This window comes from Talpa europaea, assembly GCF_964194135.1.
Source record: "Talpa europaea genome assembly, chromosome: 9".
Classification (NCBI taxonomy): domain Eukaryota; kingdom Metazoa; phylum Chordata; class Mammalia; order Eulipotyphla; family Talpidae; genus Talpa; species Talpa europaea.
Window position 1 is genome coordinate 18,318,407 of NC_140076.1, and position 17,358 is coordinate 18,335,764.

Here is a 17,358-nt window from a genome sequence, read left to right on the forward strand (position 1 = left end):
TGTCCAGCTCCGCTGGTTCACACAGAGGGGTCCTTGGCCCCTCCGGGTTTCATGCCCCCTCCGAAGGAATTTATAGGGGACCGCAAACTGGAGCTGGAATTTCTCTAGTGAGTCACGAAGGTAGATTAGCACACATTTACCAGGCTACTCTGAACACTTCCAAGAGCCCAAGAAAAATTACACATTTGCCCAAGAGTTGGCCTGGCACAGACTGGCTGAAACGTAGCATTTCTTGATTTAGGCTGGAATTATATCATCTTGTAAGGTTCTAGTGCGTTCATGTGGAGTAGAAGCTGACTATTATACAGGTCTTTGATGAATGAAAATGAGATGATGCATTTATTATTACTTAATCTGTGCCATTTGTTCAATAGGCACATCTTTTGAAACGGGACTCACTGAGGGGGGCAGTAATAAAAGGAAGGTCTCTTGGGGTAACGAGGCTGGAGGGTCTGCTTGTCTGGAGAGACCCATGCTGTCCCAGGACGGTGGCCACCAGCTACGTGTGGCTATTTAAATGTAAATTAATTAAAATTAAAGGAAATTTTAAATGTTCGTGAATTTTCAGTTACACTGGCTAGTTTCCACATGCGGCTAGTGGCTGCGCAGGGACATGGGACACGCCACCTTCCCACTGGGCCACCTTTCCACCTTTCTGCCTGGGACAGGACAGGACAGCACATCTCCAGCATGCTGCCACTGGGCAGCTCCAGTTTAGATGACCCTGAGCAGGGGTGGAAGAGTTAATATGGGCTTATGGGCATCGAGTTGGAGAGACCTGAGTTCAAGTCCTGACTCTGCCTCTTCCCTTTCTGGCCTTCAGTTTCCTTACCTGTGAAATGGGAACAAATCCAGCCTTACCCTTGCAGGACTGCTGTGGTGTCAGTGAACTGCTCTTTGTTTAGAGCTTAGCACTGGGCCTTAGCTAGATCACTGCTGGACACAGGTCGGCATCACGGTGGTGACAGGTATCACCATTATTCAGATGTTATGATAATCCTGAGCGCTGCTACCTTGTGAACAGTGATAAACTGAGGCCCTGTACTAAAACAGTCCCCCCAAAAGTGCAGACTTCCTTTCCCAAGGCTGGGCCTGGCCAAGGCCCCTCTCCTCACGCCCCCAGGCTGCTGGGATGTGCTCCCTCCATAGCAGAGTTTGGTCCAACATGGAGCACAGAGAGGACCCTTACCGGAGGCCCAGAGACACCAGCACCAGGAGGTCCCATAGGTCCAGTGGCTCCTTTCATGCCTGGAGATCCCTGTGAAGAGGGAGGACAAAGGGTACAGGGTAATCCAACAGGTGAGATGCACCAGGCTGGGTCAGAGCAGCCCTGGCAGGCATCACTTAGCTCCCACTGTGCCCAACCACAAGGGCACTCCAAGTACTGCAGGCCTAGCACTCAAAGAGGCATATGCTCACCTTGGCACCCTTCTCTCCAGTGGGGCCGGGTGGTCCGCGAGGTCCCAGAAGCCCCTGCATATGGAAGCACTTAGCCATCCTATCCTAGAATGGCCTGCCCCCTTCCTCCAGGCCCAAGGCAGACGTACCTGAGTGCCAGGCAAACCTGGGGCCCCAGGCTCTCCCTGCAAGTCAGAGAAGGCAGACTGAGCCATGGCTGCCCAAGCCAAGCTGCCTTACACCCCCAACCCACGGAGACCCAGTCTGGGGTGCACTATCTGCCAGCCCAAACTCAGGAGAGGTTTCCAAGAAAACCCTGAGGTTTGGAGGATGAGGGGTCAGAGCCAAAGTCAGAAGTAATAAAAGCAACAACAGGTCAGGGCTGTGGCCCAGCTCCTTAAGCCACAGCTGTGCTCTTGAGCATTTGGGGGCAGGGGGAGCTCTGTGGTTTGAGGGGCCAATGGGAGTGGGTGTCTGGTTAATGGGAGTGTTGGGGGAGGGGAGGGACAGGTAAGGCTGGAGACTCACCTGGGGCCCCTGGACTCCCTTTCCTGGAGGCCCAGGCTCTCCCTGAAGAGACAGAAGGACAATTCTCGGCTTGAGGTTTCCCAATCACCCTTCCCCTCTACCCCAGACCTTCTTCCTCCCCACCCCACCTCTGCTTCCTCCCTGCGCCAGTAGCTGGTATCCATTCCGCACTCCAGCCCCACTGCCCCCATGTATCTCCCCATCCCCACGCACACATACCTGTACACCCTTCAGTCCTGGGGGCCCCTGAACTCCTGGTAGACCCGGCTGACCCTAAAAGACAAAAGGTGGTCCATGGGCCCCATAGGGGGAAAAGCAGGAAAGAGAAAAAGCAAAGCCCAGGCAGGGAAGGGCCAGGGGAGAGGCGGGGGTTGGGGGGGGGAACTCACATGTTTACCAGGTCGACCCACACCTTCAGGGCCAGGCTCTCCTTTGGGGCCCCGCATCCCAGGCAATCCCGCCATGTCTGTTGGCGCCCCCTGCAGGCTGGGGCAGGCAGTGCAGCCATCACCCTGATCAGAGACAGGCAGGATCAGGGCTGGCGGGCCAGGGCTGGCAGCCAGGCCACAGTCCTTCTGAGAGCTCTGCCTTCCCCTCAGCCTGGGAAATCAAAAAGGCCCCTGACTCTCCCAGTGCTCCTCCCTGCTCCCCCCAGTGATCTCGCTCTCAGCCTGACCCACAGTCCTTTCACTCATTAGCTCTCAGCCTGATTTCTTCATGCTCAAGCCATTAACTGACCCCTGCCCGACTGACCTTCTCTCCTTTTGGCCCCATAGGGCCCCGAACCCCAGGCTCGCCCGACAGTCCCGGCTGCCCCATGGTGCCCGGTGTTCCAGGATCTCCGGGATACCCAGCATCACCCTGTAAGGAGTAGGAGTCACGGAGGGCTGAGGGAGGTGGTCCAGCTGGGGGCTCCTGCAGGCACTCAGAGCCCTCCGCTGGGGCTGGACAGGGAGTGGGAGTCGGGCCAGGGAAGTGAGGGGAAGGAGGTGGTGAGCCTGTCTAAGAGGCCCCCGAGATTTGCTCACCTTCTGCCCCTTCAGTCCACGCTCTCCAGCCTTGCCCTGAGGAGAAAGCATTGCCAGCACCTGTTCACTCATACCGAACACCCCCACGTGTCTGCCACTGTGTTGGACCCAGGGAATACAGCAGGACACAAAACAGACAAAAATCTCTGCTCTCATCCCAGTGAAGCAGTGTTGTGAGATTAAAAGAAGAGACACAATTCCTGCCTGGGTGACTGGGGGCCAGCTCCCTAACTTTTCCGTGCCTCAGTTTCCACATCTGTTAAATGCAGATAATAAAAAATAGCATAGGCTTCTACGCCGTAGGATTTTTTTTTTTTTTTTAGATGAGAGGAACTAGTACATATGGCCCATGGTATACACTGTGCCGGCGCCACTGCTATAATAGAAGCAGTAACAGTAATAATCACCACTGCGTAACTATCATTTCTGCTGCCTGTTGTATGCTGCTCGATGTTCCGCACACATCATCACCCGGCTTTCCAGCACCACCACCACGCATGGGAAACAGGCACAAAGACGGAAGCTGCTTGCTTGAGTCAAAGTCAATAAACGGAGGCGCTTGAAGCCCTCCCTGCCTGGGCCCAGGTTGGTGCTCTTTCTGCCCGCCCTGCCTTGCTGTGTCCCAAGCCAAAGGGGGAGGCCTGGCAGGCCAGCTCCCTCTGGGCACAGAGGCACTGACCCCTCGGCCCCAGAAATCCAGCCAACCAGCAGGGCCCCTCCTTCCTCTTCTGCCTACCGGCGTCCCATCTACAGAGGCCCTAGAACTCACCTGTTTTCCTGGTAGGCCAAAGCCTGGGGGCCCCGGCTCTCCTTTCTCTCCAGGATGGCCAGGGAAGGCCACCATGTGGCCGTCTCCGTCCTGAGACTTGGGCAGGGCTAGGCATGGCTCACAAGACTCTCCCTGTGAAGCAAGGGCACAGGACAGACTTGGAATGGGGGGCTGGGGACATAGCTGGGCCTGACACGGCATGTCTACTGGGCAAGGGACTGGGAGGGAGATAAGAAATGGGGAGTCAAGTCATCAGGGGTCTTGAACTCTACATGATGGAGTGGCGTCCCCAGGCAGTGGGGCCCCTGGGGGGGTTTGACATAGAGGGGTAGATGTGTATGTTCAGGACGTACATGCTGGCTGCAGCGTGGCCAGTGTCCCCACTCACCTTCTCCCCTTTGATGCCTGCTGGTCCCACTGGCCCTGGCAGTCCCTAGGTGATAAAAAGCCAGGGGTGATGCCCAGCAACTGCCTGCACCCACAGAGGCACAGGCCAGCTTGATCATCTCCATGCTGGAGGCAGGCAGCACCCTCCCCTGTCCTTCCTGCAGGGCTGTTGCCACCCAAAGCAAACTTACCGGACTTCCAGCTGGCCCTGCTTCCCCGAGGCTACCCTGAGAGAAAGCAGAGAACACAGGGTCAGCGTGGGGAGGTGCAGAGCTATGTCAATCAAACCCCAAAGTAGCCCGGTTAGGAACTTTAGATTACTGCCTAACCACCCCTGCCCCTCATTTCCTGACCAGGAAAATGGAGGCCCACAGAGGACAAGGATTTCTCCAAGGTCTCCAGGGGAGCCTGTGACCAGCCTATAGATGCCCAGCCCTGACCCAGCACATGAAGATGATGAATCTGTTTATCCTGCAGTGACTCCCTAGACGCCTCCCCGAGCTGCGCACTGGACAAGGCGCCTGTATGGAGCACGCTGCCTACGAAGCTTACATGCTTGTGGGAGACAAGAACGATTTAAATTATAGTAACTGTAAATAGTGATGAATGCTGGGAGAGAGAGAAGGGGATGAGACAACGCTGGTGGGAGGCCATTTTAGTCAGAGAAGTGTCAGCCACAATTACCATCAGAAAGATGGTAATAAGGTCAGCCAGTGAAGAAGAAGGGGAGGTAGACAGGGAGACTGTTCTAGACAGTGGGAGCATGAGGACAACATCTCAGAGGTGGGCGCAGTCTTGAGATTTTCCAGAACGGGAGGTGGGCTGTGCATCTGGGCAAGGCAAACAGAGAAGCAGGCGAGCCTAAGGAGCAGGCAGAGCAGCTCGTCAGGCTCTTGTTAGGCCTTACAGGCACCACAGAAGGGTTCTAAGAAGGGAAATAACATCCTCGGAGGTCTTTTTGCAAAGTCACATGAGTTACTGAACAAAAAATGGACCCTTCAGGAGTTGCAGAGGCTGTGCGGGCAGGCCGGCCACGGGGCTGCCACCACCATCCAAGTAAGAGGTGATGGGACCGAGACTAAGGCGGAGGTAATGGAGGTGGAGGGAAGCAGTGGGAGAGGAGAGAGATGCTGTTGGTAGTACTGGCAGATGCAGGAGATGCCCTGGGGAAGGGAGGCAGCAAAGATGCCATCAGCTTTGGGGTTTGAGGAGCTGGGGATAAGCCATCTCCTGAGATGGAGAAGCCTGGAAGAGGAAGCAGGTGTGGGCTGGGGATGCAAACACTTCACTGGAGAAATAGAAAGCCTGGTTCGCCTGGTGGGGCTGAGTCTGAACATGGGTTTCTCACTTTGGAATGCTCAGATGCCCACAGAGCCCCTCACTTGGGTAACACTGCATGCCAAGTTCAATGCTGTCATTTGTCCCCTTTGCAATCGAAAACATAAACATTAATAAGGGCACTGAAATGGAGAAGAAGGTGAAGCCTACAGAATCTGGAGCCAGTCTTTCTGGGCTCAAATCCTGGTTTACACCCAAGCACCAGGGTGGCCTTGGGCAATTTATTTGGCCTTTCCTGTCTCCACTTCCTCTTCTGTAAAATGGGAATAATGGAACCCATGAGGCTTGGGGATGAGGACACAGGTTAACACAAGTACAAGCACTTGGAGATTTTATTATAAAAATCTTGAATGTGGGTCTTCCTGGCGGCACAAGGGGTTAAGACATAACCTATGAAGCTGTCTGCAACCTCTGCAGCGCAAGTTCGATCCCTGTCCAGGAGGTCACCACATGGCGCAGCAGACCTCTCCTGTCTCACCCGCTGCTCCCCTCAGCAGTGTATTTCATCAGTCTGCCTGTTCTGTTCCCCACTCTGTCTCTGGTGGATCCTCTCACCCCCGACACATCTGTCCTGTACCTAAGCTCTTGTATGCATAAATAAATAAATCTTTTTTAAAAAGTCTTGAATGTTCTAATTGTTTTAGGTTATCAATAAATTAAAAATACAACACTAAGGAATTCTCTTGGAGAACATGAAGGCTCTCAGAAGTAAATTCTTGGACTGTAGTATGGAAACACCGATGCGCTCATCACCGTGGATTAAGTTTGATCTCTTGTCCATATTGGCCTATTCCCCACCCAGGGCCCCCCTTCTGCTGCCTCCCTGCCAAGGAGCCCTGAATCCCTGACAAGTAACCCAGGTCTTACCTTCTCTCCTTTCAGCCCTGTTGGCCCTGGAGCCCCAACTCTCCCCTGAAAAACAAAAGCAATTACAGCATCTCCTCAATCCCATTCCCCCCAAGACTTCAGGGGTCCAGTGCCCACCCATAACGGGAGAGACAGGCCTGGGATTCTGAGTCCCACACACAGCAGGCAGCTGACAATGACTTCTGCCATCCAACTAGGCACTACTCAGTGATTCTGAGAACGAGCCCCAGAGCATGTGACCCTGGAGGCAGTGGAGGGACAGAAGGAGGGAACCAGCTGGCCCACTTGCTTAGGGATTTCCCTCCTGTTGTCAGCCTTGAGCCAGGGAGGCCACCAGGGTGGCAAGGATGGATCAGACTGGGCTGGGCTGGGAGGACGCAGTCACTCACCGGAAGGCCAGGCACACCCAAGGTGAGGGGGCCCCCTTTAGAGAGCCCGTGGGCCTCTCCAACTGATCTGCAGGATGAGCAGGACTCCCCCTGGGGAAAGAAGGGAAGATCAGAAAGGATCCCAGAAGTCAGGGGTGGCTAGGAGACCAGGTGCCCCTTACCTTCTCTCCTTTGAGGCCTTGAATGCCAGGGTCCCCCTGCAGGGAGAAAAGCTAGGGGCTAGGACTGGAAGTATTGGGGTACTCCAGACTTCCTAGTCATATATGAGGGCAACAATGTCACACACCACAAACCCTTCAAAAACCCAGGGGTCTTTTGGAGTTCAAGGTCATCACCACAGAGCCAGGGCACATCAACCCATGTAACAGATGAAAGAAGCAAAGCCAGGCTAAGTTACCCCACCAGAAAGTTCCTGTACGTACCCGATCACCTTTTTGTCCAGTAGCTCCCAGGCCATCCTGGAAGAAAGGGTCTGTGAGCGAGTGGAGTGGGGCGTCCTGGCGAGGACACTAATCCAGCTACACCCACCCCATGCTCCATCCCAACCAATACCCACTCCCAGGAAGAGGGCATAGCCTTGCTCACTATAAGGGATGGCTCCACCCCAACTTGCCCAAAAGGCATCCTGGAACCTTATCAAATATACTCCTTGGAGTTGCCATGGAGACTTCATGGGCAACCTTCTAGCCTAGCCCTGAACTCTATGGCTCATTCCCTGACCCAGAATGCTGGGAGCCTAGACCCTCAGCCCTTAATCTCTATGGCTGCCAGAAGTACCCAGTCCCTCTGCCCAGCTCCTCTCCATGGTCATGCCCACAGGCTTGTTAGTGAGCACTCACCCTGGCTGGTGCAGGATCACCAGGCTCCCCCTTTGGCCCTGGCTTTCCAGGGAGCCCCAGGAAGTTCTGGAACCCCTCAGGCAGAGTCGGGCACACTTCACAGGGGTCACCCTAGCAGAAGAGAACAATCTTGAGTGGACTGGGTAAGGCTAAGACCCCGGGGAAGGTAAGGAGCCTCATGCCCACCCTGCTCGAGATAGTGGGTGGGCAAGTGCCCGCCCCCAATGTCACAGCGAACAGCAGGAACACTGGAAGAGCTTGCTGGTCAGCAGACTCACTCACTCAATAATTCCCGCACACCACAAAACTACACCCTCACAACCAGCCGTAAGAAATTATTGGGTCCTGTTTACTGTGTCCCATTTAGATGTGGAAACTTGGATGAAGACAGAGCTAGCTAATTGCTTGCCACATTCACAAATCACGTGTGTGGCAGAGGCAGGATTTGAACCCAGTGGTTAAATTCCCAAGCTGGGATCTTTGTGGTATAATCACACACACGCTGTAGGAACAAAGATGTAGGGTATCCCCTGGAAGATCTAGCATCCCGGGGCCAGGGGGCTGGGTGCTCAGTGTCATCTTTGGAGACAGGCCCCCACTCCCATCTCTACCCGAGGCCTGACACTCACCTTCTCTCCTTTCAGCCCTGGCACGCCTGGCTTGCCCTGTTGGAGAAGTAGTGTTAGTGCCAGAGCATGCCAAGGGAGAGCCCCAGGATGTAGCCCCCTCCCTCTCGAGTCCTTGGGACAGTGGACCTGGGTGAGAAGGAGAGCAACACCCCCTACCAAATTGGGGCCACTCACCGGCTTCCCACCAGGACCTTCCTTTCCCGGCATCCCAGAACTGCCCTGCGGTCAGAGAAGGGTTAAGGAGCAGATTCCTGGCCTGACCCCAACCCATTTACCCTTGGCCCATCCCATGTCCCCTCTCTGGGTAGCAGGACAATCTCTGCCAAATCTCCCGTTTCCTCTGGATCTGTTTGTTCAGCAAGCACTCCCTTCTTCCAGGCACCTGTCCCTCTTCATGTCTAGCCTAAGTCCTTCTGGTCACCAAGGAGGGGAGAACATGGTGCTTCTGAGTCCCCCTTCCCTGGTGCAGTGGGAGGGGAGGTGGTCTGGGTGACCCCAGAAGAGTCACAGCAGACAGACAGATGGACATTGCCAAGGCTTTCTGCTCATTGTGGCGCAAGGTCCTAAACCGAGCTTGGGCCCTGCAGTTAAGGCCTCTTTGTTTGTTACCAGACTTGGGCCCGCCCACCGCCACGCCTGGAACTCAGGCCAAGGCTCCCACATCAGCAAGCCCTGGAACGGGGCACTCCCCGACAGGGACCTGGCTGAGCAGAACCCGATCTCCTCAGCCCAAAGCCTGGTTCTCCCCTCCCTCCCTCCACATGCCTGCCCCCTCCTCATTCCCTCTCTCCTCCCACTGCGCAGGCAGCCCCCCACAGGCCCACATGCCCTTCCTCGCTTACCTTGTCTCCCTTAGGGCCCGGTGGGCCGCCTGGATCTCCCTGAGGGCAGAAGCACGGTCAGGTGGCAGCTCCCCAAGGGCTTCACATTACAGTAAGATCTACTCAAACCCCTCCCCCAACCAGAACCCCTGGGATGAGCCTCATCTCCCCACGCTGACCAGGCAGGAAAAGGGTCTCTGAGGGAAAGGCAGCAGAAGGCCAAGGAGTACTCACCGGCATCCCAGGCAGCCCGATCCCAGGGGGCCCAGGGGGCCCAGGTGGCCCAGGCTCTCCTGCCAGCCCCTCAGGCCCAACAAAGCCAGGGTCTCCCTGGCACAGACAGGAAGTGGGTGTGAGAAAGCTGCCGCCCAGCCCCACCACCCACATTCTACTCTACAGACCCGAACAACTCACCTTCTGTCCTTTGGGTCCCATAACACAGATCTCTCCTGGCCGACCCTGTGGGGTGGGATGAGGGTGTAAGAATGGCCTGAGGCCTGGCACCCCCTGGGGCAGCAGTCCCTGCTGGGACTGGCCAACACCCACCTGCCCACCCACGCTCCCCTCCCCAGAGCAGATGCCAGCCCAGTGCTTCAAGGTCAACCTCAGGGTCAGGGCTCTGGGGCTGGGTGTCAGGGGGCTTGAGTCTGGGTCCTCTCTGCCTCCTGGAGCCCCAGCCCCCATCCCTGTGCCTATTCTCCAGCCTGAGCAAGCGCGGTGGGTCAGATTCTGCTGGTTAATTTCCAGCACTTCAGGGCCCTGTGCTGAGGGGTGTGAGGGTTGAGTGGGGAAGGTCCCAAGTGCCCGTACATCTCGGCCTGGCTTTCCTGGCGAGCCCTTGATGCCTCCATCTCCCCGCTCGCCTTTCTGGCCCTGGAGAAGGAAGAGGCAAGGTGACTGGGGTGGAAGAAAGAGGTTGGAAGAACCGGAACCCCTCCAGTTGGGCAAGACACCGTGGTCTCTGCCTCCCCTAAGACCGAGTGACTTCCGTCACCACGGGAGGGTGACAACAGGTAGGATGAACCTCCCGCCCACTCCAACCACTCACTCTGGGAATCTAAGGCATCCCCTCTAGATCTGGAGGGAATGTGGGCAAGACAGGTGACCAGGGAGTGAGGCTTCAGAGAGGCCTGTGCCCAGGAGCCCCAACCTCTGGGATGACGCCGAACACCTCCCTTCTCATGTCCCTCCTTGGCACCCATTGCTCCCCATCCAGACTTATTACCTTCTGGCCGGTGGAGCCTGGGAGTCCTGAGGGCCCCTGAGATGAGGGGACACAAAGGAGGGGTAAGAAAGAAGGATGAGGCTGGGCCAGGACCCTACCTCCCCTGTCCTGTCCCTGGCCCCCCACTCACCAAGGCTCCTGACTCCCCCTTCTCTCCCTTCAGGCCTTCTGCACACTGAACAGGGAAAAAAGATGTTGAGAGTGGCCCAGGGTTACCCCATGGGCTTCCCCAGGGGCTGACCCCATATTGGTCCTGAAGCAGGCCTGACCTCCAGGTCTTACCTGAAGTGGGGCATCCGGGGAGATGCGGACACAGTCACTGCCCTGGGGTTAGGGAACAAGGGGTCAGGGCTGGGCCCAGGGACCCCACAGTCCCGGTGCCCTTAGAACACAGAGGTTTTCACACACTGACACTAGAAAGACCCTGACCCCTCACAGGGCCAGGCCACAGGTTTCCAGCTGAGGTGGGCAGGGCTGGGGCACTTACCCGGGCTCCTTTCTCTCCCTTGGGGCCAGCTGGGCCAGGCGTGCCCTGCTCACCTCTCCCTCCCTGCGGATGAGACCAAAAGGGGTGTTGGAATTGAGGGACCCGAGGGAATCTAGAGGAAGCACTCCCCAATCTGATCTTGCCCCCCACACATGGGTGTGTAAATGAGCACGTGCCCCAGCCCCCATGTACGGGGCATATGAGCCCTCCATGTGCCCCCCACATGGCCAGGGCATCATCCACACCTTCCCCAGATGCTGTGTTTGGCAAACCTGTGGTCTCAGCCAGAGGGGCTCTCTTCCCCCACACACCTGCCCAAGCACGCCAGCTCACACCCTTTACACAGGGCACATGGCACGACACACCCGCATGGAGTGGCAAGACCTGAGACGCAAGTACTGGTTGCCTGAGTCCAAGTCCTGTCCCCACCGCTGACTAGTACATGGCTCAGGCAAGTCATGGTGCTCCCAGGGGCCTCAGTTTCTCCATCAATAAAATGGGGTTCATGGTAGCACCTACCTCAAGGGGTGTGGTGAGGAAGAAATGTGATGCTTACAGGTAAGTGCTGGGAACAAGTCGGGCACTGTCAGCGCCTACGTGAAGTGGTTCCAAGGACCTACCCCATGGCGCGGCACACGCAAGTGCTGTCGCCCTGAGCACGCACTGCCATCACTCACAGCTCTCAGCTCTGTCAGGCCCACAGCAAGCGGGTTTGCCCCCATGACAGTAGGCCGCACACACATAACCATGTGTCCCAGAGATACATGTAGCCACATGCACACACAATCACTCTGACACCCCTAGCCACACACTTGGGTGCGGCTGAGCCTCAGTTTCCCCTGAAGCAACATGATAGCACCCTGTGGGATGTGGAAGGGGGTTCAGAAAGGTAATAGTTGTGCATGTGTGGCCTATGGCCCGATGCACAGCAGGGCCTCAAGAGGGGCAGTTCTTAACATTCTTATGCACACACAACTCTCTGTTCTCTTCAACACACACACACATACACCTCTAATGTCCTCCAACACACACAGGCTTGGGTAGCCCCACTATAAACACAGTCATGGATTTTCACACACTGAGGGATGGGCTAGGACCACCAGAAAGGGCAAAAGTGTCATCTTCTCTGTCTGGGACTTACCTTGGGGCCAGAGGGACCAATTGTGACCTGCCAGGACAGAGCAGAGAACATTACACCTCAGAGAAGGAGAGGAAGACAGAGGCCCAGAGAGCACAAGCAAGTTAGCCGGGGCCACACAGCTAACCAACAGCCTGAATTCCCGTCCCTGCTCTGCCCCAGACCAAGCCGACGCTGACTCTACAGCCTAAAGTTGTCAACCTTGCAGAGAGGGCTCACCTACCTTCTCTAACCTGTGGGGCTTTGGCTAGGATAATACGACAGCTCGGTTGCCATGGTAACCCCTGCGTATCTGGGGACCATCAGCCTCACCAGATTTTGTGGGAGGGCTAGATGGAAAGAGGAGCAGGCAATAAAGTGGGTACTTCTGGATGTCCCTCAAGGTTGGGGACTTAGAGCTGAGAGGAGCGGGTGTGGTCTCTGTGGGCAGGGTGGCCTGTCAACTCAGCATGTCAGCTCATGGGAAAGAGCCAGGCTCCCCACAGAAGAGGCAGTTGGTCCCAGTGGGGCTCACAGTGAGCCCCTTGTCCTTCTGGACCCCCAGAGGGAGGCTAGGTCAGGGGGCTAGAGGTATAGGAGGTGAGCCCCTAAGCCAACATGTGTCTGGGAGTTCAGCACTGGGCTCTGTCGCCCTCAGCCTGCTTTTCTCCTTTTAGACCTTTAACATGGTGCATGAAGTCCTCCAGCCGAGTGGGCCCGAGTGCTCGCAGGGAGTGCAAAACTGGGTCCTGCCAGCCACTATCCCGTCCCCACTCCACCCTGGACCCCGACACATTGCCCAGATCACAGCGCTCGAGGCGTCCTTCTGCGCAGCCCTGGCTTGGCGGGGATGGGATGGGGGTCAAGCCCAGCTCTGGGGAATGGGCAGGGAGGGAGTGTGAAAGTGCACAAAGACCCTCTTGTCCTCAAGCGGGAAGCTGCCAAGCCAACCCCTAGGCGCCCGGCCCCACCCCCACCCCACACACCCGCTATTCACTCACATTGCTCTCCCGGCCACCGTGGACACAGGGTGGGCACTGAAAGGGGAAAATGGGCCAGGAGGTCAATTCTGAGAGCCCAGGATCAACTTCCTCCACCCACTTCCCCATCCACGCACGAGGCGCACAGAACACCACCTGTGTCCTGGGTGAGCCTAACAGGAACACGAAGACAGGGCTCCCATTAACACACCTCGCCCCTCAACTCCCACCAACCTGGAGCCACAGCCACTTCAGACAAAGAGAAGAGAACAGCAGTGCACCTTGGGTCATACTGCATGTCGGGCCGAGAGACCCAGAATCCAGGATCCTGTAGTCCAGGCCTGGGCCCCATGAAGCCTATGGCCATTTGCTGCCAATTCAGCAGGAGTGTCAAGGGCTAGTCCCCAGAGACAGGCAGCAGGCAGACAGGGCCCAGCACTAGGTCCCAATGAATGCTGGCAGCTGCAGGTTACCCACACCCCATGCCCAGGCTCCTGTCCACAAAGCCTTTTGTGAAGAGTTCGTGCTGGCACCTCCTCAACCAAGCCCCTTTTGCAGTCTAGATGGGAGGCTTGCATCATCGGCTGCTGTCTCCGGATGGGCCTGAGAAAGGGCAGGAACGGAGGGTGCTTCCAACACCCCAACCCAAGAACCTAGGAGGGTGCCCTAAGAGTGCCAGGTACGATGTTTGTCTCGCCCCCACTCATCCTTCCTTCCCAGAGCTGGCACCTACCTAGCCTAAGCTCTGTCCAAGAGTGGGGGCAGGTAGGAAGAGCGTAGGTGCAGAATGTCTAATTAAAGGGGTGTATAGAGGGCAGACAGAGGGCACCGCAGGCTCCTCCTCCCAGCCACCATTCCTACCTTTGTTCCCTGCTCTGCTTTCTGGCTGATTCTTCCCGTCAGCTGGGCATCCACCTAGGCAGATGAGCAAAAGGGAATGCTTCCAGAGGGTGCAGTTCTAGGACCCACATAAAAGAGGCACCCAGGTAGGGGCATGGGCCCCAGGTACCCCCTCAGTCTGACATTTGGCACCTATGAGGGCATCAAGAGCCTGCTCAGACCCCTGGCACCCACACAGCCCCCCTACTTTTCCCCTACCCACGTGATATCAGAGAAAAAAAGACCATGAATCAATGGGATCCTGTGTCTCTGCAGCCAAGGCTGGGCACAATGCCCAGTGGGCAGGGAGACTGCCCAGTCAGGGGGTGGGGTTAAGGGAAGAACTGGGCTTCCCTGCCACCTCTAAAGAACCTGAGAGTGGGCAGGGCAGCTGGCCATGGTGCTGGGCCCAGGAGAAGGGTAAGCCCAGAGGGAAGCTGTGTGCTCTGGCCTCCAACCCCAGGTATCCCTGCCCTGAAGAAACTGTCTTTGGGTGCAACACTGGTGCTGCCCTCACGGGAGGGGTTTGGGGTGGCATCACTGAGCATCTGGGTAGTGCCAGAACTAGACAGACACAACTCTCGATGCCAATAGGCAGGCACAGGGTCACCCAGTGGGCTCTCTGCCTCTCTATTGGATAATAAACAAATAGGCGGGTCTGCCAGTTTGCCCTCCCTGCCCCAGGCACATGACCAACTGACCCTAGTGGCAGACCTCAGTCAGGTCATGGGAGTGGTAGTCTCCCTTGTGCCTGCTCATGCCTACTCACCTTGCTGTTTTGAGGCTCCTCCAGGCAAAAGCAGCGGGTGTAGACCTTGCCCTCAGTCTGTGGATTGATCTCGATGAGCTCATTGCTCTGGGTATCCCGGCGGGCCTTGGAGGTCTCTGGGGGGCACTGCCCAGTGGAGGGGAAAGAACAGGGTCAGGACAGAAGGCAGGCTCCCCTACCAACTGACATAGCCTAAGAACCCCCCGAGGCATACCCTTTGCAGGCCTCCATCTCCAGCATCTGGGACCCCTGGGCAGAGCCCCAAGGCCCCCATCTATGCTAGGACCGGCCACTCACCCCTCCTGGTAAAATCTCACAGCAGCCCTCTTCTAGCACGAGTTCCGGGTCACAGTAGATGTGAGCCTGCTGAAGGTCAAACTGCAGGGGCACACAAGTCAGTCTCATTTTATTTATCCAGGGGGGCCAGCTCTGTATTCCAGCCCCCAATAAGACACAGAGGTAGCGCCACCCCAGAATTTGACCTCAGAGGGCTTCCATGCTGGCCTGGGAGACCATCGAGGATAGGGCTGTCACCAAAAGCAAAACAAAATGGCACGTGCAAGAAAGAGGGAGAGGAGGGAGGCCCAGAGGAACAGCAGAGGGGGGCTTCCCAAGCATTTGGGTGCTGAAGGACAAGCAGATGAGTGAGCAAGGAGGGAACTGCATAGGCAAAGGCATGGAGGTGAGGACGTGCTAGGTGAGATGGATGACTAGGATGGAACTGACTAGAGCAGAACTGCATGGAGAGACAGAAAGCAAGATGACAGTATAGACATTTACAGGGACTGGATCATGAAGGCCTTGAATGCCACGTTACTGTTTAGACTGCATCTGAAGGCAATGGGAAACCATGAGAGGATTCTGGGCAAGGAAAGGTTGTGGTCAGATGCAGGGGATTCATTCAAGTTCCAGAAGGCGGGAGCAGATGCCAGAGCCCATCTGGCACTCACCGACACGGGCTTGCCTTGTTCAGCATCCAAGCCCAGAAATACATGGCCCGCGGGCCGCATGGGCTGCCGGGGCCCCAGAGGCTGGGAGGAGGCCGAAGCGCAGTCCACATGCAGGGAGGCAACACGTTCTGCCACACTCAGCATCAGCTTGTGCCAACGCAGGTCAAAAAGCTGGGGCACCGGAAAGATGCAGGACACAAAGTCCCCATCTTGGCCCCGGGCCCGGAGCTCCAGACTCCGCTCTTGGCTGTTGACTTCCAGGGAAATCTGTGTGGAATTCAGGAAGGAGCAGAAAGAGAATCAGGGTCCAGAGCCAGAACAGGGAAAAGTTAAGGGCCCTTGAACACATTCCCAGGAAGGGAAACCAGAAAGCTGGCTGGGTCACAGAGCAGTCCAGCTTGAAAGGACTGGCGAGGAGCTGCTGGAGTGTGGGCGGCCTTGAGGCTAGGCCTGGAGACGGAGGGGAAGGCTCCAGAAATCACAAACTGGGACAGAAGTTGGCTGGTTAGCTGCTCACATCCAAGAGCAATGGGGGAGGGAGTGGGGTTCCAGCTCACCTGTGGGTACCCATCTCCATCAGTCACTTGAAATAAATACCACGTGTTGTGGTGAGTGTGTTTCTTCAGCAATATTGTCAGCACCAGGGCAAACTCCTGGGGGAGGCCTTGAGGGAATACTCGTCTAGGGGGGAGTGGGAAAGGTACCCTGAGGCTCAGGAGAGAGACCACTTGCGCCCACCCTGGGCCCTTGGGGTTGCTGAACCCACAAGAGGCAGTGAGACAACATGCAGGCCCACCCCTCAAGCCGACACACACATACGTATCCACTCACTCCAGGCATCTGAGTGCCTCCTACACACCAGACACGGGTTTGGCTACGGGAATAATGGTGGGAAAACAGAGAAGGGGGCTGCCCTGGTGGAGCCTTCAAGTCTGCGAGAGGTTGGGATGGGCAGACCATAAACAAGAATCAGAATGACTAGTGCACTGTTTCTTTGCAATTGTGGTAAGCGCTTCCCAGGAATTCAGGATGCCTTAGGGAGAATAGTCTGGCCTGGGGTGGGAGGAGAGATGCTGAAAAAAGATGAAGAAGGTTCAACATGGCCAGAGCAGAAGAAAGAAAGGGGAACACTTAGGAAGATAAGGCTGGAAGGTCAGCAGGGCCAGACCACCCAGGCGTTTGCGGGAATTTGGACTTCACACATGTGGATGCACGCACACAGCTCTTGCCAGGTTCCCACCCCCATCCTGGGGTCCTTCTGGTGCCCATTCGATGCAATCCTGTTCCCACCCACTGCCAGCCAGAGATAAAGGAGGGACAAGGGGGGTCTGCCAGGTACTGCCAGGCACCTACTCTTCACACCCAGGGGAGGAGACCAGTTTGGCTCCTGGCAGGGGATGGGATTAAATGACCCAGAGGTGCCCCTGGGCTTGGGCCCCACATCCAGAGTTGCCAGGGAGTGTGGCTGAGATCAGCACCGGTGCCCAGCAGTCACACTGGGGCCGTTACCGAGTGGGCTGGGTGAGGGCGGCCGCCCCCAGTCTCAGGATGAGAGGCCCCTTGGGGTTTCGGATCTTCTTGATGGCAGATGTCTTCATGAGGCTGAGTCTGCGGATGAGGTTGAAGCCTTTGGGGAGACAGCAGGGGAGAGCTCAGCTGGGCAGGTGAGGAGGGTTACAGGCTACGCCAGGATGATGGTGGAAGGGGAACAAGAGGGTGAGATGGGCACTCACCAGTCACGTTGGTCGATAAGTCACTTCTGTGTTCCAACCTGAGTCCTTCTTGCTGTGAAAGTGGGCACTGTTCACCTGAAGAGAATTGCAGCAGGACATTGGGTGGGCTCAGGTGAAGTAGCCTGAGCTTACTGCTTGGGGAACCTGGGGCGGAGCAAGTTTCTGTCCCTCATCCTGGAACCCCGCCTTGGGATAGCTTTCTGACCCTGAGCCTGGCTACCCTCA

The 17,358-nt window shown here is 56.6% G+C and overlaps 1 protein-coding gene across 1 annotated transcript in view; it reads right to left on the reverse strand.

Annotated features, from left to right (window-relative positions):
• Positions 1–17,358, reverse strand: part of COL16A1 (collagen type XVI alpha 1 chain) — a gene marked incomplete at both ends in the record, with an annotated part of 46,154 nt that overhangs the window by 26,987 nt on the left and 1,809 nt on the right. The window contains 35 exons of the mRNA XM_084243024.1: positions 1,190–1,258; positions 1,420–1,473; positions 1,548–1,583; positions 1,927–1,968; positions 2,146–2,199; positions 2,316–2,438; positions 2,680–2,787; positions 2,955–2,990; positions 3,724–3,855; positions 4,112–4,156; positions 4,302–4,337; positions 6,316–6,360; positions 6,705–6,794; positions 6,866–6,901; positions 7,127–7,162; positions 7,544–7,654; positions 8,173–8,208; positions 8,347–8,391; positions 9,015–9,053; positions 9,228–9,323; positions 9,408–9,452; positions 9,804–9,866; positions 10,219–10,254; positions 10,349–10,393; positions 10,501–10,542; positions 10,706–10,768; positions 11,847–11,873; positions 12,824–12,859; positions 13,655–13,717; positions 14,451–14,576; positions 14,748–14,828; positions 15,401–15,667; positions 15,958–16,081; positions 16,910–17,027; positions 17,134–17,208. Of these exons, the coding sequence (XP_084099150.1) occupies positions 1,190–1,258; positions 1,420–1,473; positions 1,548–1,583; positions 1,927–1,968; positions 2,146–2,199; positions 2,316–2,438; positions 2,680–2,787; positions 2,955–2,990; positions 3,724–3,855; positions 4,112–4,156; positions 4,302–4,337; positions 6,316–6,360; positions 6,705–6,794; positions 6,866–6,901; positions 7,127–7,162; positions 7,544–7,654; positions 8,173–8,208; positions 8,347–8,391; positions 9,015–9,053; positions 9,228–9,323; positions 9,408–9,452; positions 9,804–9,866; positions 10,219–10,254; positions 10,349–10,393; positions 10,501–10,542; positions 10,706–10,768; positions 11,847–11,873; positions 12,824–12,859; positions 13,655–13,717; positions 14,451–14,576; positions 14,748–14,828; positions 15,401–15,667; positions 15,958–16,081; positions 16,910–17,027; positions 17,134–17,208 (2,480 nt within the window). The remainder of the gene's footprint in view (positions 1–1,189; positions 1,259–1,419; positions 1,474–1,547; positions 1,584–1,926; positions 1,969–2,145; positions 2,200–2,315; positions 2,439–2,679; positions 2,788–2,954; positions 2,991–3,723; positions 3,856–4,111; positions 4,157–4,301; positions 4,338–6,315; positions 6,361–6,704; positions 6,795–6,865; positions 6,902–7,126; positions 7,163–7,543; positions 7,655–8,172; positions 8,209–8,346; positions 8,392–9,014; positions 9,054–9,227; positions 9,324–9,407; positions 9,453–9,803; positions 9,867–10,218; positions 10,255–10,348; positions 10,394–10,500; positions 10,543–10,705; positions 10,769–11,846; positions 11,874–12,823; positions 12,860–13,654; positions 13,718–14,450; positions 14,577–14,747; positions 14,829–15,400; positions 15,668–15,957; positions 16,082–16,909; positions 17,028–17,133; positions 17,209–17,358) is intronic.